At 36.6% G+C, this 21,047-nt stretch overlaps 1 protein-coding gene across 1 annotated transcript in view; it reads left to right on the forward strand.

The window, feature by feature from the left end:
- Nucleotides 1–19,031, forward strand: part of SLCO4C1 (solute carrier organic anion transporter family member 4C1) — a 68,309-nt gene extending 49,278 nt beyond the window's left edge. The window contains exons 5-13 of the mRNA XM_023756552.1: nt 1,145–1,266; nt 4,642–4,757; nt 6,089–6,233; nt 6,605–6,800; nt 11,582–11,735; nt 13,974–14,164; nt 15,036–15,100; nt 16,519–16,656; nt 18,718–19,031. Of these exons, the coding sequence (XP_023612320.1) occupies nt 1,145–1,266; nt 4,642–4,757; nt 6,089–6,233; nt 6,605–6,800; nt 11,582–11,735; nt 13,974–14,164; nt 15,036–15,100; nt 16,519–16,656; nt 18,718–18,878 (1,288 nt within the window). The 3' untranslated portion in view covers nt 18,879–19,031. The remainder of the gene's footprint in view (nt 1–1,144; nt 1,267–4,641; nt 4,758–6,088; nt 6,234–6,604; nt 6,801–11,581; nt 11,736–13,973; nt 14,165–15,035; nt 15,101–16,518; nt 16,657–18,717) is intronic.
- Nucleotides 19,032–21,047: the final 2,016 nt, after the last annotated feature.

A 21,047-nucleotide genomic window follows, 5' to 3' on the forward strand; every position in this document is an offset into this window, starting at 1 on the left:
TGCCTGCTGTGGTGGCTGCCGGGTCATCTGGAAGGACATCCAGAAGGTTGTTCAGCTGTATGGTCTAATTAGCATATTTCACTTTTATTATTATAGATTATTATAGATTATAGTGTTAACATCATAGACAGAAACATTTACACAGTATTTCCTTAGTATATTATGAAGATTTTTTTCAGGAAACAAAATTGAATACACAACAATTTTTATGTAATGTTTTGGTTACATTGTTTCATGAGTTAATCCATACCATCTCTTAGTATAAAAACATTTATTATTCATAAATAAGGATATTTAATAGTCACCTGGTATAATTTCTCTATACACATATAAGATGCCATAAATTGTTCTGAAGAAGAATTTAATCAAAATTAGTTATGTTCTCAGTAGATTTAACAAGGTAGATAGCTTGAAGAGTCAAGAGTGTATGATTCTCAGACTAAATTCTCTAGTATCTCTGATGATATCTTAGAGATCACAATTAAGATATCTTAGATATCTTAGAGATCTCCAACTGACCATGGAGGATAGTAATAGGTAATATTTATTTGTCTCATACAGAGACTATAGAAAAAGGTGTCAGGGGAAGCCTTGAAGCAGAGAGCTGGATTTTAAGAAAGGACATTTTAATTTCAGTGGAGAATTGCATAAGTTTTGTGGGAGTGGAGTATTATGGGGAAGAGTCTATTATAAAATATGAAACCATTATAAAAAAATGTAATGAATCATTTTACAAAGACTTATATTTAAAAGAATGCTGTAATTTGAAGCACAGTATATGGGCTTTTAACATAGGTCAGATATGCTGTGAGACGTATTTAATATAGCAGAGAATGAAAACTTAGCCAAAGAATGTTCAGAAATTCTATGTATACTTTCAATAGTATATTTAGTATTAAATAGTTTAAATTTTTATGTCTTATTTGCCATTCTGAAATATGTTGCAAACCATTATTCTTATAGCTCTCATTTATGCTTGCTGTCTGTCATCTGATTCATCAGAATGGCTCCTCTTAAAATTTTGGATATTATAAAAATATTCCTCTATAAATGTACTTGAATTATAAAGTATATAATTATCATAACTGAGTTTTAATGAACAAAAATAGAGTTGACTTTGACCTTTCGTTTTTCTGTCATATAGCACTGATATCACTGAGAATGATCCGCGATGGCTCGGAGCATGGTGGATTGGATTTCTTATGGCTTGTTTCTGTGCTTGGTGTTTGATAATACCTTTTTCTTGCTTTCCAAAACATTTACCAGGTAAAAATAATATCTTCAAGACAAGGAAGTTTTAGTCCAATTCTAGGTCAAGTGTTGCTTTCTATATGATTGGTAAGAACTCTAGAAAATTTATTTGTTTTTTAGAATCTCAGTTTTCTGCCTATGCAAACTTTTTTTTTAATTAAATCTTTATTGTTCAGATTATTACAGTTGTTCCTCTTTTTTCCCCCCATAGCTCCCCTCCTCCCAGTTCCCGCCCCACCCTCCGCCCTCACTCCCCACCCACTGTCCTCATCCATAGGTGTACGATTTTTGTCCAGTCTCTTCCTGCATCTCCCACACCCCTTTCCCCCCCAAGAATAGTCAGTCCATTCCCTTTCTATGTCCCTGATTCTATTATAATCACCAGTTCATTCTGTACATCAGATTATTTATTCACTTGATTCTTAGATTCACTTGTTGATAGATGCATATATGTTGTTCATAATTTGTATCTTTACCTTTTTCTTCTTCTTCCTCTTCTTAAAGCATACCTTTCAGCATTTCATATAATACTGGTTTGGTGGTGATGAACTCCTTTAGCTTTTCCTTATCTGTGAAGCTCTTTATCTGACCTTCAATTCTGAATGATAGCTTTGCTGGATAAAGTAATCTTGGTTGTAGGTTCTTGGTATTCATCACTTTGAATATTTCTTGCCACTCCCTTCTGGCCTGCAAAGTTTCTGTTGAGAAATCAGCTGACAGTCGTATGGGTATTCCCTTGTAGGTAACTGAGTTTCTTTCTCTTGCTGCTTTTAAGATTCTCTCTTTGTCTTTTGCTCTTGGCATTTTAATTATGATGTGTCTTGGTGTGGTCCTCTTTGGATTCCTTTTGTTTGGGGTTCTCTGCGCTTCCTGGACCTGTAAGTCTATTTCTATTTTGGGAAATATTACGTAGCAATCTTAATATTCATGGTTTCTTTTAATTTTCCAATTCATTATCAGCAAAACTATACATATTCACCTATTTACTATATACTTATTAAATTTGTTGCTTATTATCTGGAATCCTGCTGTATATATCTATATAAGATACAATATCTTTTAAACTATTAGTCTGTATTTATCTAGTCACTGACTTCAAGAGCCCATCTGCTTTAAATTATTGATGTTTATTTGCTGTTGAAAGTACAAGTTCTTTTCTTTTAATTATCAAAGACATGCTGTAGTATACTCATTTTCACTACAGTCTGTTCAAAAAAGAAAAGATTAATAGAAGAAAATCTATTTCTTTCTCTTTGAGATTTTGCTTCTGTATAATCATGAAGTTCAAATATATATATATATATATATATATATAGCCTGGTGCACAAAATTCATGCACTTGGGGGTGTGTGTCCCTCAGCCCAGCCTGCACTCTCTCCAATCTGGGATCCCTCGGGGGATGTCCGACTGCCCCGTGGGATTGGGCCTAAACCGGCAGTCAGACATCCCTCTCACAATCCGGGACTGCTGGCTTCCAACCGCTCGTCTGCCTGCCTGATTGCCCCTAACTGCTTCTGCCTGCCATCCTGATCACTGCCATCCTGATCACTCCCTAACCACTCCCCTGCAAAGGCTGATTGACGCCTAACTGCTCCCCTGCCGGCCCAATTGCCCCCAACTGCCTTCCCCTGCTGGCCTGGTCACCCCCAATTGCCCTCCCCTACTGGCCCGGTTGCCCCTAACTGCCCTCCCCGGTAGGCCTAGTCCCCCCCAAATGCCCTCCCCTGTGGGCCTGGTTGCCCCCTGCTGGTCATCTTGTGGCTGTGGGTGCCGCCATCTTTGAGGGCGGGGCATCAATTAGCATATTCCCTTCTTATTGGCTGTGGGTGCTGCCATCTTTGAGGGCGGACAGTCAATTTGTATATTCCCTCCTTATTGGCTGTGGGTGCTGCCATCTTTGAGGGTGGGGCAGTCAATTAGCATATTCCCTCCTTATAGGCTGTGGGTGCTGCCATCTTTGCAACAGCGTGAGGGTCAATTAGCATATTCCCTCTTTATTAGATGGGATATGCATTGTTGTTTGAATATTTCCATAATGCATAGTTGTTTGCTTATATAGACGTATGTATGTTCCAGTGATGGCGAACCTTTTGAGCTCGGTGTGTCAGCATTTTGGAAAACCCTAACTTAATTCTGGTGCTGTGTCACATATAGAAATTTTTTGATATTTGCAACCATAGTAAAACAAAGATTTATATTTTAGATATTTATTTTATATATTTAAATGCCATTTAACAAAGAAAAATCAACCAAAAAAATGAGTTCGTGTGTCACCTCTGACATGTGTGTCATAGGTTCGCCATCACTGCTCTAGGCTCAGGTATTGTTTCTATTATTTAAAACAGGATAGATAATTACCATTTGGAAATGGGTAAAACAAATGTTTACAGAGTAGAAGTAGATGAAACCATTGCTTTTTTTTTTTTTTTTAAAAGATGTTCTTATTGATTTTTTGAGAGAGAGGAAGGGAAAGGGATAGAAAGAAACATCGATGAGAGAGAAACATCAATCAGCTGCCTCCTGCATGCCCAGTACAGGGGGTTGAGCCTGCAGCTGGGCATGTGCCCTGACCTGGAATTGAACTGGGGACCTCTTGGATCATGGATCAGTGCTCAACCAGAGAGCCACACTGGCTGGGCTGATTTTTTTTTCGTTCTACTTAGATATCCAACTGATGATTCAATATATTGACTGTTTTCTCAGATTTATTCACAGAACCATTATTAAAAATCAAAGGGACTTGGTAATAGATGTTAAACATTGTTTCATCTGCAAAGTCTGTTAGAATTAAAGAGAGTAAAAGAAAAAAAGCCACAAACATACTTTATTTAATATATAAAAGATGTGAAAGAGAAACATTTGAACAAAAGAGAGAGTTTTTTTTTTTTTTTAATATATTTTATTGATTTTTTACAGAGAGGAAGGGAGAGGGATAGAGAGTCAGAAACATCGATGAGAGAGAAACATCGATCAGCTGCCTCCTGCACGCCCCCACTGGGGATGTGCCTGCAACCAAGGTACATGCCCTTGACCGGAATCGAACCTGGGACCCCTGAGTCCGCAGGCCGACGCTCCATCCACTGAGCCAAACCGGTTTCGGCCAAAAGAGATAGTTTTAAAGAAAGATTTTTAAATAAAGAGAATGAATATGTGATTAGAGGAAGATTGTCTCATCTTAAATTTTAGACCAGTTGGAACTTCCTTTGCTAATTGTAATAATATTAACTCTTGCCAGATTGCAGACATGGATATTTATACAGTTTTTTTGACAAAAAGGGGAACTGGCTTCTTATGTTATGGAATTTATATACGTGTAGAAGTGTGTCAATTAAAAAGCATTTTTTAAATGAAGAATGACGTGATAGAGCAAGTACATTTACTATTTTTTAGGTACAGCAAACATTCAAGATGGAAAAACTTCCCAGACTCATCAGAGTAATAGTTCCTTAGATCATATAGACGAGGATTTTGGGAAAAGTTTTAAAGATTTTCCAGCTGCAATAAAGGTAAAATAACATGGTTCATACACCCACCCCCTCACACATACATATGTAGATATATGTATACCTTACAAATATACATAAACACATATATATCTATACAAATATTCCCACAATGCATTGTTGTTTGACTATTTCCACAATGCATTCATTGCTGTTTGCTTATTTACTATTATTCTAGCTCTTGTAAAAAACTCTCCAGATTTAATTTCTTTGAGCTTTGAATAAATGAAAACTATTTCAGAATAGAATGGTTGAAAGAACATGAGTTATCTTATTGGCAATATCAATATTAAGTGGTTCCTTATTAGCACAATAACCCGTTATTCCATGCCATTTCCTTTATGTAATGGATCGATCAGTTATCATTGCATTGTAAATATATATTTGAGAATGCCAAACCTGTATGTTTGCCTTGTGAAAGAAGTGGAGGTTAGTGGTTACTTGGATTGAACTCGAGGTTAAAGAAACAAGTGTTAATGGTCTATTTCTTTGAACTCAGCAGAAAAGCATTCTTTCTATTTAGCATCATAAACGTTTTATACAGAAAGACATTTATAATTTTACCTTTTTGAGATTCGAAATTATTTACTTTTTCTTAGATCATCTGCCTCTGACTCTTGTGTTTGTGTGTGTGCGTGTGTGTATGTATGTGTGTGTGTGTGTGTGTGTGTGTTGTGGTTGGTTTTATGAATTTTTTGTATTTAATATTCCAACTATACTTTTGGTTTTCGATGTATGGTAAAGTATATTGAATTAATGAATGTCTATACTCCCTTCTGATAGATGGATAACATTCTGAGAAGTCTAGCAACATAGACACCTTTTTAAAAATGACTTAACTCTATGCCTATTTAAGGTTCTGAACTACTGAGATGTAGACTCATAGAACAATACTACAAGTTTGATATTTAAAGGCCATTCTTATGCTCACAGTCAAGTTCTTCACTTACTGGACATTGTAATTCAGAACACAATAAAAATGTCAAATAAGGGACAGATTTATTGTGTGGAGATTTTACAGTAAGACTGGGGAAGGTCGGCTTTCCAAGTGGGCTCTTACCTCCTTTTTCTGGTCCCTTGCATATGACACAGGCACAGTCATCCTACTGATGCATCATTTGTCAATCCTCTCAAGTGCTTCACAGGTACATTTTCTCAACATTCTCTAAATAAAGCTTTTTAACCCATATTTATACTTTTATGCTGGAGGAAAAAGCTGAAATGTTATGGATAAGTATATGGTTTTTATTAAAAAGTTGCCATTCTGTGCTGTATTTTGCACATTCTGTGCTGTATCATAGTTATTCATTTGGTGAACTGTATTTTTTCTTTAGAATTCCTTGAGGAATACTGTCTTTATGTGTTTAGTTATATCAACTTCTACAGAAGCCTTAGTTACTACTGGATTTGCTACATTTTTACCTAAATTTATAGAAAATCAATTTGGATTATCATCCAGTTTTGCAGCTACCCTTGGAGGTAAGACATTTTCTTTGTTCTAATGTAATCTTACTGTACCATGTTAAATGTTTAATGGAATAGCATATACTTTTAGATAGCCGAGTCCTTGAAATTTAAACTTTATACTGATGTTGATAAAAGTTTCTGATTTTCTGACATCAAACAATATTTTACATGAACTTGATATAGCTAATAGACTATATATTAATGTTAAAATTTAAAACATTAATTTTATTAATCTCTTAATATAACAAATCATTTATTCATGTGTCTAAATCACGAGTGCTTTCATATGTTAAAACCAATTTGCTGTTTGTTTTTGATATTTTCCAGTTGTTGGTAGGAGTTACTGAGTATATTTGTATGTTTTCTGTCTTCTTTCTCATTAGGGGCTGTTTTAATTCCTGGAGCTGCTCTGGGTCAGATTTTAGGTGGTATTATTGTTTCGAAGCTCAGAATGACATGTAAAAACACAATGAAGTTTGCTTTGCTCACATCTTTAATTGCACTTGTGCTCAGCTTTGTATTTGTTTATGCCAGCTGTGAAAATGAGCCATTTGCGGGAGTGTCTGAATCATATAATGGGTAAGTATATTCCAATGTTTTTTGATATTAATATCAGTAATAAACTATGTGTGTATTTCTAAATATATGATAAAATGATGAGAGATTGGCTTTTTAATTTTTTATCTGAAAGGCTTTTTCTTTTGTAAGCATAGGCACCTTTTCTTTTTAGTTTAAATAATTGACATCTTATTAAAAGTTGGGTATTTATTCAGAGAGCAACTATTCTGTACTGGGTACTATGCTTAGATTACAATGATTTAATATAGCAGATTCTTTGCCCGGAAAGGATTCACATTGTAGGGAGGCTTTCACATTGTTTGTTCCTATTAATTTAAATTTTAAAAAATGAAAATGCCTCCCTATGGTGAAAGTCTTGTATTAGGTGAGCTAAAAATGGGTTAGGAGAGAAATTAAAATGAAGCTAGTCCTAGATGATACTAATCATTGCTTTATCTGCTTTAGAAGTTCATGTTTCTGTAGAGGAATAAATAACTTCTTATCCTTCTGATCTGTAAACATGTTTCTACCGATGACTGGTTTAACCATTTTACTTTTCTTTGCCTTGTTTGTTTCACACTTAACAAACAAGTTAAGTTTGTTAAGCTGAGCACGGGTTCAGGCAGGAGGTTGCATGACAGTGTACTAGTATTTTATAGCCTGCAGTGATGCCTTAATTGTTTAAGGCTGTTGAGGGAGATGGTAGTCCAGGTCAGGGACTCCATGATTTTGTATGACTTGGCATTCAGATAACCTAAGGAGATACACTTTGGAAAAGTTTGCCATTAACAGTTAGGACTGGTAGTTGCTGTTCATGTCTGTCATTCTTTTACATGAATGAGATGTGAGTGTTCTAAAGCCGTGTTTAATTCAGCTCCGCTGCATGTGGTCAGCATTTGTTGACTGCTCCCTCTGGCAGAACTTATGGCAAAAATCCATACACTAAAGGAGTTTTCTGCGTAAGAGGAGAGACTGGGAAACAAAACAGCGAATGAACAATTAGGTAATGAGAGACATACAAAGGGCTATGGAATTCAGAAAGAGAACTTCTCAGTTTCCTTTGACTAGATTCAGGAAAGGCTTCATGGCATAAGAGAAAAATGGGATTAAATATCCTTTCAGGATGTGAAAAGTTTTGAGAGATAAAGATTTTAGAAGAGGGAAGAGTAGAGGAGATATGTTAAGCTAATAAATGCTAGAAAGTGAAGGCTAGGTTCAGGTACCTGTTTGAATGGACTCAGTCCTGTGCCTGGAAATAGTAGAAAAAATATCTGGGACTGTGGAAAGATAGATGGAGGCAAGTTGGGCAGACCTGGCTTTCACATTTGTAAAGTTCACCCAAACCTGTCCCAAGAAATGACTGTTTTTGTATGTTCCTCTTAGAAGAACAAAAAGTTTTGGATAGTGTAACACTAATTTATCACCTTGACAGATGAATGATAGAGATGTGAGTCCCTTTGGTATTTTCTACCTTAAACAAGAGTTACTCCCAGATGAGTTGTCCTTAGTCTGATCAAAAGGCAAGGCCAGAGAGATGTTGTCAGTTTGAGGTGCATGTTGGGGGTGGGGGGTTGGTCATCCAGAGATGGCAAGAGCTGGGACACAGAGATAGTGTTTAATGTATATACACATTGTTAATGATGGAAAAAAACTAAAAGTGAGTATACACTCACACACACATACATGCACATTCACGTGTGTGTTTATATAGATATCAATATAGGAAGAAATAGACATTGATGTCACACAGGAGATGTGATGTTGTCAGATAACTATTTTCCCTGTACCACAGATTCTTAATTTTAGCCCTGTAACCTGCATTTAATGCCCACATCATGGACAGCTTGGTCAAAATAGTCTCATTCAAGAAACATGTATAAGGAAAAATATATGGAAAGAACAAACTTAAGAAATTTAAAAATACGCCATGAGTGAGTAGGAGAAAGAACAAGGAGGTTGCGAAGATGTAGGGTTTCTAGTTCAGTGGTGTGATGAGTCTTTGCTCTTTGCCATGTAGCACAGGTGGGTTAGAAACAGCTTTTGTGACTATAAATGAATGAATTAGGGGTTTTAATAAGTTCATGTAAAGTATAACCAAAAAGCTTAATATCAATAATACTGATTATTTCAGGAGATATTTTTAATATTTATATTTTTTCTATTTGAAATAATATTTTATTTATTTTTATTAAATTTACTAGAGGTCTGGTGCATGAAATTCGTGCACGGGGGTGGGGGTGGGGGGTGTCCCTCAGCCCGGCCTGCACTCTCTCCAATCTGGGACATCCCTCTCACAACCCGGGACCACTGGATTCTAACTGCTCGCCTGCCTGCCTGATCACCCCCAACTGCCCTCTTCTCCCGGCCTGATCACCCCCAACTGCCCTCTCCTGCTGGCCTGATCGCCCCCTAACTGCCCTCTCCTGCCAGCCTGATCTCGCCCCTAACTGCTTGCTCCTCTGCCGGCCTGATTACCCTTAACCTCCTCTGCCTCGGCCCCTGCCACTGTGGCTTTGTACAGAAGTAAGTCAGACATCCGGGAGATGTCCGGTTGACCTGGTCTAATTAGCATATTACCCTTTTATTAGTATAGATTGGAGTGACACTGGTTAACAAAATTATACAGGTTTCAGGTGGAATTCATTATTAAATCTTTATTTAATATGGGGAAAATACTAAATTCAATTGAAAGATGATTAAGCATGTTTTTAGAAATCTATTAATTATTAAAATTTCCTATTGTTCTTATATTGCTTTGACCATCTATAGGATCTTTGGGCCTGCTTTGGTAATCCAATGTTTGTAATGGTGATTTGTGCTTTATTTTACACAACCTCATAAACTATGAGAAATACTTATTGTCTGGGGTATTGTAACTGGTCCTCTTTCTTAAAATTCATAGTCTGTATAGCTCCTAGGATTATCTTTTAAAATGGCCTTTGGACAATGTCACTTTCCAGTCTGAAAATACTTTTATTGCCTTTTCAAAATAGGTTAAAGTTCATTGTTTTTAACAAGGCCCGTCAGGCCCTCAATAATCTGGTCCTTGACCTGTCTCCACCTGCATTTCCCATCACTCTCTGTCACAGATATCATTCATATTTTTTGTAGAAGGTGATATTTTTCACCTTTATGCCTTTGTACCAGCTTCTCTGAAGTTCCCTTCACCTGCCCCATTTACCCAGCTAACTCTAACATATCCTTTAAACTCATTTCAGACAGTAGCCCTTTCAGATCCACTTATCTAAATGTTGTCTTGCTTTAAATCTCATTGCCCAGTGCTTCTAAAATACACTTTGCATTTTTATAACCACACTCACCAGACTGTGTATAATTATGTGTCCATCTCTCTCTACTCCTAGATTGAAATCTTTGAGGATCACGAGTAGCATACTCAGCTTTGTATTCCCAATAGCTAGCATGGGGCCCAGCACTTGCTCAATATATATTGGCTGAGTCAATGAATAAATATGGGATTGGAGAAGTTTCCTTGCTTAGGGTAACCCTTTATATTGCCTCCTATTTAGAGGCAGCTCGGAACAACACTGAGCCTGGGAACCAGGAGTATTATATTTGACAAAGAAAGAAAAGTAGTAGGTTAATCTCTGTGGGCCTCATTTTTCCTGTTGATAAAATGAATATGTTGAACACCATGATTTTACTCATCTTTTCAGGTTTAAAAATTTCTTTGTATTCCTGGGAAATTTGGCAATGTCTAGGGACATTTCGGTTGTCACAACTAAGGGGATGCTATGGCATCCAGGGGTGGATGCTGCAGAACACCCTACAATCTTCAGAATCAGCCCCTCCTCCCTAAAAAAAGGAGTTCTCTGCTATCAAATGAGAAACTATGTTTGCTCACTCTGCCTATTTTTCTTCTCACTGACAGACATAATCTATAACTACTAGGGGCCCAGTGCACGAATTCGTGCACTTTGAAAGGAACTGTGGGCCACGTGGCTGTGGTAGGCACAGGGGCGGGTCTCAGCCCATTCTCCACGCCCTGCCTGGCCTCTCCTGCTGCAGCCCCTAGTCCCATGTCTGCCGGCAGCCTTGCTCCTGCCACCGCCACTCCTACTCGCTGATGGCGCCAGCCCCACTCGCACCCGCTGACAGCACGGAGTGATTGGGCTGGAGCCGGCAGTGGGAGCAATCAGGGCCAGTGCTGGCAGCATATGCAAGTGGCGGCTGCTGCTCAGATTGCACTCAGGAGTGGGTGGGGCGGGGGTGGAGAAGCCCTCAGGGGCGATCGGGGCTGGCAGCCGCCGCTTGTACCTGCTGATGGTGCCTAGTGATTGGGGCCGGCAGTGGGTGCGAGTGGTGGCTCCGGCGTTGGCAGCAGGTGTGAGCGCTGGGGTGGGACCACGGAGTGCGGGAGCAAAGAATTTTCAGTAGCCATCAGAGGCTTGCCCTGATGACAGCGACCGGCGCCCCACCTTGGTCTGGCACACCTGCTCACCTGCTCCATCATCCTGCTGGGGCCAACAGCTGCCATGTTCCGCGCAAACCCCCTGGTGGTCAGCACACGTCATAGCAACCGGTTGTTCGGTTGTTCTGCCGTTTGGTCTATTTGCATATTAGGGTTTTATATAGATAGATTGTTTCAAATCCTTTTCTCTTCCACAAGAAGTTAAGCTCTATGGGAAAAGGCAGACATTTTGTTTTATTTATTTATTTAGTAATTAAATATATGCTGAGTGAGTGAATAATTGACGGCATGGTAAGATATAGCAATGCTTCTGAACTGTTCATTAAATATTATAACAGAGATAATTAGCTTGTCTTTCATTTCTTGTTGACAGGACAGGACACATGGGAAACTTGACCACTCCTTGTAACGCCAACTGTAACTGCATGCGGTCACATTATTATCCTGTCTGTGGCAGAGATGGAGTCCAATATTTTTCTCCCTGCTTTGCAGGTTGTAAAAGTTCTGTTTCAGTGAAGCATTCAGAGGTAACTTGTGTCTGCTACTTCACCTTAATGAGGAAATGTATTTGTCTATGTATGGATGGCCTTCTTGATCCCTCTATGGAGTCACACAATGCCTGTTCTTTCCTTTCGGGCCCACCTCCTCCATTCAGAAGCCAGGCATAAGGTTTCAGTCACAAGATGAATAAGCTTTAGAGATCTGCTGCACAACATTGTACTGATAGTCAACAATTATGTATCGTACACTTAGGATTAGTTAAGACCGTAGATCTCATGGTAATTGTTCTTACCTTAAACACACACATGCACATGCACACACACACACACACACACCTCAAAAAACACTAAACCAGAACACACCAATTCGTGCATGGGTGAGGTCCCTCTGCATGGCCTGCGGGGATTGGGCCAAAACCAGCATTCCAACGCCGCCTGTCGCCCCTGCTTGCTCCTCCTGCTTGCCACTCCCGCTCATCCTGGCCCTGCTGTGCCTGCCATGGGCTCACGCTCAGTCAGTCCTGATTGGGAGAGGCTTGTGCCACTGCAGCGGTGCTCGCCAGCCGTGAGCCCTGTGTCCGGTACCTGTCCCGAGGGAGCTAACGGGGGACCGGGAAGTGATCGGCCCTCTCAGCAGAGTGGTCGGATGCCCCTGCCTGACCCAGGATCCAGATCCGTCCCACTGATGTTCACCCCAGTTGTTGGGAGCCACCTGGGAACCGCTTTTATATCATTTCTTCCTTGTGGAGTGTCTTGCAAGGGGAAGTGGCCGCGGTGCCCGAGGCCAACTTCCAGGAGGCCAGCAGTGCGGTCGGGATCGTGTTGGTGGCGCCAGTCTGTCAGTGCCTGGCCTGTTCTCCAGAGATTGGACCTGCAGGACGACTGAGGGAATGAGTGGCTGCCGCTGGGTTGGTGGGCCACTGGGAGCACACTGACCACCAGGGGGCAGCTCCTGCATTGAGCATCTGCCCCCTCATGGTCAGTGGGTGTCATAGCAACCCGTCAAACAGTCGTTTAGTCGTTTAGGCTTTTATATATATAGATATTCCATGTAAAACAACTCCTTTTTTCTTGGGATTTTTTTCTTACAGAATATTTCAGATAGGTGAATGCACTGGTAATAATGTAATAAATATCTATACGCATTTGTTCACAGAAATATTAGTTTTATATTTAAAACCAGTGACCCAAAATATAAAAACAGATGCTGACTAACTACAACTATATTTAGGCAAATGCATACTTTTTTTATGCAAGAAAGTTGTAAAGTTTCATCACAAACAGGACAAAACTGAAGAAGGACTAAGGGGGAAGGGGGACATCTGTGATACTGACGATAATAAATTTTTTAAAATTAAAAATATATACATTTAAAAAAGACAGAAAAAACTTTTCATTTTTTCTTCTGAAAAATTTAAAAGGCGACATTACTTCACAGTTTGATACATCTGATTGCTGAGTCTCAAATAGTCTATTTTGGGGGTGTCATCTGCATGTTTGGGTGTCCTGAATCAGTACCAGTGGCCATAGAACATTTTAGCACCCAAAAAGGTCTCTGACTTCAGAACAATAAAAGCACTACTTCCTTTTGACTTCTCTGGCTCTGCTAACTTCATTGAGTCCTTTAATGTGTAAAAAGATTTATTGCAGGGATGGAATTGAGATATAAAAAGGCTTTAAAAAATAATCATGACTAATTTTTAAAATATCTGATTTTTTCATGCAAAAGCAATACTTGTGATTTATTTACATGTTGCCTTTCAACATTTCATATTTTTAATTTTAACATAAAATAATATTTTATATGTATATGTTATTTATACATAAAATAGCCTACCAGGTAATGTAATCACTTCTAGTTTTTGATATTCATAAATATGTCCTTAAGAGAGAGACAGTTTGCTTTTGGTAAAACAATTCAACAAGTTCAGAAAATTATAGTAAAAAGGTTTAATTGAAAGCAGCAATTTTCCCCCCAACTCTTGTGACACATTAGTTAATTTTACTGAAGCACTTATTCAAATTATAGTGTTTGTTCTTTTAAACTAGTGTAATGGTGAGATTGTCACTATGCATGCTTTATTTGTGTGTCCTATAATGGAAATGAAGAAAGTGAGCAGGTAAATTATTTGAACAATTATGCTCATTGAAAGCAGTGTAGAATGAGTGTGATAACACATTGTTATATTCTTGTCAATTTGTTTTATAAATCCTGAGTCAATAATAGGTTAAACACTTTCGGTATTTTTATGTCTAATATTCTAGGTATATTACAACTGTTCCTGTATTGAAATGAAAACAGAAATAACACCTCCTGCAGAAAGCTCTGGTTATGAAGCTAAAGCTGGAAAATGTGGAACTCGATGTACAAACTTGCCCATATTCCTTGGCATTTTCTTCGCTGCAATTGTTTTTACCTTTATGGCTGGTACTCCTATAACTGTGTCCATCCTAAGGTATGTATTGTATTTTGAAATTTGTCATCCCTAAGGCAGCATGTTGAATGAAAAAGAAAAAAAAAGGACTCGGTTTATATTGACCATTAGTTCTAATATGAATTCAGCCCTTACAAGATCATTAGTTTGATGCTTTTAGAAAACCTACTTTATTGAACGCCAGATGTCTGAGGTTTAAATGAGATCATGTATGTGAAAAGTGTCCTGGCATTGTCCACCTGTTATCTATTTGGTTAGCTTCTCTGCTTCTTTCCTGAGGCTTCACTTGTAAGCTGAAATATGTTCAACCCTATCTGAGTATGATGGAAATGCAATGCATTCCATATATGTCAGAATCAGAATGACATGCATCCTACCTCATACAGTAGGTGCTGTGATTTTAAATCTTCCTGTGAACAGCCAGCTGTCATCTGGCTCTTCACAGTGTTTTGTACCTTTTGTTGCTCTTCCTGCTACATTTCGTTGTAAAAATATTTCCTATCTGCCCTTCCATAAGCTCATCAGCCTTTCTATTTCTCTCCTAATAAACTTTGCCCTTTTCACTTTTGGTTCCTTGATACTTACCTTTTCACATGCTTCTTGATGAATGGAAGTTTTAGAGACTCTGTCTAAAAACATTAAAAAGTCTCTTAATATTTCACTACATGGAAATTGGGGTTATTTAGAAAATAGGGACTCTGCTTTTTTAAAATTTATTTTGAAAAAAATTATCTATGTCACCTTTCAACTGCAAGTTTGTTTTTAAAGACTAGTTGACCTCTTTTCTCTCTCTAACTCTTGTGTCCTAGCACTGTGTCTCATTCATACTTGAGACACGGTGTGAATGTGCTATACAACCATTTTTGGCTTCATGTGTATTTACTGTCTCCAGGTGTGTTAATCAAAAGCAACGGTCTCTAGCCTTGGGAATACAATTTATGATGCTTCGATTATTAGGTATGCCATTTTTCTCAATTCATTAGTAACTTGGTTATTTTTGTTCATAGTGTTATTGATTTATTTATTTATGGTATGTGCCAAGAAAGTAATTAATTTAAATGCAGTAGAAAACTACATCATTGCTGTTGAAGAAACTATTTTCCAATATTAAAAAGATATATTATTTGCTATCACATAAGCAAATAATGACTTTACTTTTTACCTACCTGCTTTGTTGACTATTGTTTCTAATTCAATTCCAAATATAACCTTAAAGAGTATATCATATTTATTTGAAATGTAATATTTGATCATCAATGCATTTCTAATAGAGCATAGTAAGAGACATTTTTTCCTATTCATATAAAACCCATTACCAACAAATTCTGCTAATCGTATCTATAACTACTGTAATGTTTTTTATTCCTGCATTTATCTCTGTTTGGGGCATGATTATGTTTCATCAACAATGAAAAATAGTTAAGAATTGATGAAAGAAATAATTTATACCAGAAAATTTTATAAGATACCAGATGCAAGAAGAAGAAGACAAATTATGCACATAATATTAAGATAATTAAAAAAAAAAAAACTCACCCAAAGTAGGAACATTAGAGGTCACCTGAACCAACTTTCCCATTATTCAGATGAGTACATGAAGGCCCAGAGAGATTCAGGGGTTTGCCTATAGTTATACAATGAATGGTGCAAATGAAAGTAGGAAAGTGGTCTGCTTACTCGGTCCAGTGCTCTTCTGACTCTATCATGCCACAGCTCATGAAAGAATAGGTTGGATGGAGCTGAAACCTTTGTCTAAAAAATACCACTTCGAATCATGTATTTGATTTGTAACAACTGGAAGTTCTTTAATTATGTGAAAGCTTTGTGCCTTCTGACCTCACATGGAGGAGGGTGTGTGTTCGACATAGCAGTACTAAGCATGTTAGTATTAATATTGGTGTGTACACATGCATTCTCATGCATCCATGTATATGTTGATATGTGTGTATATGTACACACATGCATATACATACATATAACACACATACTGTTTTTAGTACTTACTTTGTGCATCAATAATTTATTTTGATTCCTTAGAAGTATAATAGCTAATTTCAGAGACGCTTATTCAATTAGAAAAGCAGTGAATTAAAGTATTTACTTTTACTAAATGTCAGTGCACTATATGCCAGAGATTTTTTTTACAATAATTTTTAATTGGTTAGACAAATATAATTATGTTCAATTATTTTAGAATTTTTGTCTATGTTTCTTTCTATCCATATTACTTGTACATGAACTCATTTATTTGCAAATGGACAGGTTAATACCTATCCTTATTTGTATAAAATATATGTATAATCATGGGCATAAAACTCTGTAACTATAAATTGTAATCTTCACTTTATATGTGTGTTTCACATATAATCCTCTAGGCTCAATACCTGGACCAATTATTTTTGGTGTCACAATAGACAGCACATGTATTCTCTGGGATGTTAATGAATGTGGAAGGAAAGGAGCCTGCTGGATTTATGATAACATCAGGATGGCCCGTATGCTTGTGGCTATAAGTAAGTAGTGACTTCTTAATAACTTCAGAGTAAATGGATGATGTCCAGATTAAAAAAAAAAGTTACTGTTACTTCGGTTTTGAAATGTTCAGTCCTGAAGCAGAGATTGGGTACAGGCAGGTTACAAAAGCTTTACTCAGAGTCTGTAAGACTCAGTCTATAATGGAAGAACATTATAGCTTTCATTACATCACATATCATTTAATTTTCTTTTAATAACGTCTCTCACAAGTTTTTTGGGAAATCTAACAAAAACCGAAGGAGAATTCTAAGATGCTGACATGTGTTCATCTCGGTACCTGGGCTTTGGAAAGCACATAGAGCGGAGGCAGGGAAGTGTCCTCGGCTCTAAGGCATGTTTTGAGAATCTTTTTATAAGTTTAGAAAGTTAGCCATGATATTTAACCTCTTTACCTTTGGCCGTCTGTCTTACAGAGTCTTGGTTAAGCAATAAATGAAAGTTAAGATTAAGGAAACAAAGCAATGCATCTAGTTTGTAAGAGTAAGATCATTTTAAATCAACCTAAGAAATTAGAATATTTTTAAAACAGAAATTCTAGATAGAAAATATTTACATGATGTGTTATTTTTATTGCAATTGTGTTCGCAGTTATTTTGGCAAATGTAGCAGGATAGCTTACTGCTCTTATATGTGTTTAGACCCAAAGTACGCTGTCTGAATTTATGATGACAGAGTAATAAAATATCCACTGCCAAAATAAATACATAAATTACACACACACAAAAAGGAGATTAAGTATTGATTAGAATAGACAAAAATTAATCTTCCTACTACTTTTACCTGCTAAAAAGCATTTTTTATTCAAAATGTCTTCATGTTTAAAAATGTAATTGATTATGTTTGTACTCTTTCACCAGAAGATACAGATAAATTGTTTCTTTTCCTACTGTGATAAATGTGACTAATTTTATCCCCCAAGCATACAGACCTTTAAATTTTTCAAAAACATTGTAACAATGGTACTTATGTAATTAATTTTCCTATAAACCTAGAAATACTTAGCTCATTCCTGTTTTTCAAATACACATTTTGAGTAAAATATTAATGATTAACACAAACAAAGTAGCTACACTGCAAAAACTACATTGTAAGACCATTTAGCTTTTTGACTGGAACTTAAATGCTTGTGATGTGGCCAGAACTAGTTTCTCTTAATATAGCTGAGCTCAAAATCTGAGTTCTTTGAAAACAAATCAAAGCTTGTGAAGTGAATCTTGATGTTTCATATTTTTATTTGATGCTTATAAGTAAATTTGGTTGAGTATTAAATGTGATATGTTTTCATAGAGGCTTTCTCCTAAGAACTCCAAAGCTTTTTTATTTTTAGAGTTATTTTCCATTATGAACATGAAAACTCTGAAACTTTATTTCATGTTCAAGGATGTTGTAAGCTGTTTTTCTTTGTCATTAACTTTTGATTGTAGTTTTTTATAGATAAGGTATTAATAAAATTAGAAGTGGAATATGGAATTACTTCTATACAACATTTATTTTATAAATACAGTGGGGCCTTGACTTACGAGTTTAATTCGTTCCGTGACGGAGCTCGTAACTCAAATTACTCGTATGTCAAATCAAAAAGTGAACGAGTGAGACACGTGATGCTGGGTTGATGTTGTTGCATTCACTGTGATGTTTGCTGTGCCAACTAGCGGTGGGGTATCTGAAGCTGGCTCGTAACCCAAATTTTAGCTCGCAACTCAAAGCAAAAAATCGGCCGAGAGACGGCTCTTATCTCGAAAAACTCGTTAGTTGGGACACTGTATGCACAATTATAACCAAGAGTAAAATAATTATTGTATGTTTTTATTGTTTAGAAAGAAAATACAGGATAGTTCATTTAAATGTGTACTTTTTTTTTTTATTGAAGAATATCACTTTTCATCCTAAAGTTTTAAAAATTTAAAACATAGAACTATAATGTCTATCTAATTCTACTTTTTAATGTAATGAATTTCTAGTTGTGAAGAATTTCTCAGTGAGAATTGATTTTTGTAATAAAAGCCCAATGCATAATTACTTTTTCTTTTTACATTTAGGTGTTACTTGTAAAATTATCACCATTTTCTTCAATGGACTTGCAGTCTTTTTGTATAATCCTCCACCATTAGACACAGATGTGTCATTTCAAAATTCGAGTTCAGTTTTGACTGCTGTTTCAATGGACTGTGACCTCAACAAAGCAGGAAATGAAGGCTGAAATAGAGGAGAGTGTTTTATAGCTGGAGAATTGGCCTCCGTTTGTAACAATGCACATTGCCATTGCAGCATTATCTATTCAATATGGACAATCATTTTAAAAATTGATGTTTTATAATTAAATGTTTTTTTGTATATTTATGGCATATAAATATATATGGACTCATTTGTTTTATTTTAATGTAAGAAACAGACCTGTGCCTTCAAAACCCCACCAAAAGCCTCAAAACACACACACACACACACACACACACACACACACACACCATTGTCTAGGTATGAAATTCCCAACTAATAAACTAAACTAGAAAAAAAATAGCCAATGATTAGTTAAAATCTATGGTGTAAAAAGTTTGTTAAATTTATGTGTGACTTTCAAAAACTATTATTGAAAACCCATGAATTTAGAACCAGCTAAATAATATCATTTGTTTTTAAATTGACATATACTAATCTGTCCTTTATCACAGAAAGTTACCGAACGATTATAACACAGCTTATCTTCTTTGTGTCCCACTATATAGTGAATTTAGAAATATCAACATTGTTGATACATATTTTCACTTTAACTCAGGAAATCTAGGAGGTAATCTGTTGATATTGCTGTTTTTAACACTTACCTCTTAATATGAATCTGTGAAAGTGTTATTCAATTACATATCTTCCTGGAGAAAATACTAGCTTCAGCAAATAAAAGTGCCAATTAGACACAAAAAGATTTATTAAAAAACAACACATGACTAAGATGTATTTTATTGGTTTTCTTTGAGAAGATTTCTTAATGAACTTTGACCAATGTTTAGATACTCAGTACTTTAATTTTTATCATTAAAAAATGATTAGCTAGTACATTTCTTATAGCACCTAAAATAGTGCTTTGCTTATAGTAGGCATGCACTATTATTGTTGATTAAAACAAACTACTCTGTAACGGATCCATTCATTTGAAAGATAGGCTATTTCACATGTCTGATAACGTTGCAACACTCCATCAATTCAGGTTGGACTTGAACCAACTTTGTCTACTCAGAATGTGGAGAAAATAGATCAGTGAACATCATCAAAAACAATATCTGCCTGGTCAGGAATTTTACTGATTAAGAAAAGTGTTGAGCCATACCCACTTGAAATTTTTGTGAAGTAAGGTTACTAATTTAGTAAGGTTAGCTTTTTTATAAGCAGTGTGTTATATATACACTGTGATCAGAATAACAGACAATAGCAGACCGAGAGGAAAGGCCTGGTAGGAAACCAGGACCAGAAGCACTAGTAATTCACAAAACTTAAGAGATTATGTTTCATGGTAATCTGTGGCCAATGATGATTGAAGAAACCAATAGCATTTATGTCTTGAAATGCAAGAAGGAAGGAATGCAAACACACTTGAGTGGTAGACTTAGAGGAGCAGTGGGTCAGGAATCAGAGAGACAGAATAACTTAAACCAGGAACATATAAAAACCAGAGGCTGAGGCCAGGTGGGTAGTCAAAAACCAGATATTTGGGAAGCAGGAGATTGATAACAACCAAAGAGACAGTGCAAGTTAGGCTGGAAAGAAACACATGATACCTCGATTCAGAATCAGTCTCCCTTCCACCCAGCCAAACACATTTTAAATGCTGCTCCTGTTGGAGCCAAGGCTAAAGGACAGGCTAGGGGCTCTGTGTCTATATGTGGAAGCAGGGGATTGAATAAAAATAAATTTCTAGATGTAAAATAATGGCAAATTCCAAGGAACTCATTGATAGAGATGTGAAACAACAGCAAGAGAGGAAATAACTATGAAAACAAGTTCCTCTAAGGCAGCGGTTCTCAACCTGTGGGTCGCGACTATTGGAAAACACATCCTGCATATCAGATATTTACATTACGATTCATAACAGTAGCAAAATTACAGTTATGAAGTAGCAATGAAAATAATTTTATGGTTGGGGGTCACCACAACATGAGGAACTGTATTAAAGGGTTGTGGCATTAGGAAGGTTGAGAACCACTGCAAGGCCAAAAAATAGAAGAAAAAAATCACCCCATACAAAAAAAATAGTTTGTTGAACAAGTCACTAGATAATTGGCATTCATAATGATAGTTAGTTTCAGGGGTTTTATTGTATTCTATGTACTTACTCAGTTTTCTGATACATTTCACAAACTTTTAAATAATGTTTAAAGTG

This window comes from Myotis lucifugus, unplaced genomic scaffold (genome assembly GCF_000147115.1).
Source record: "Myotis lucifugus unplaced genomic scaffold, Myoluc2.0 scaffold_0, whole genome shotgun sequence".
Lineage (NCBI taxonomy): Eukaryota > Metazoa > Chordata > Mammalia > Chiroptera > Vespertilionidae > Myotis > Myotis lucifugus.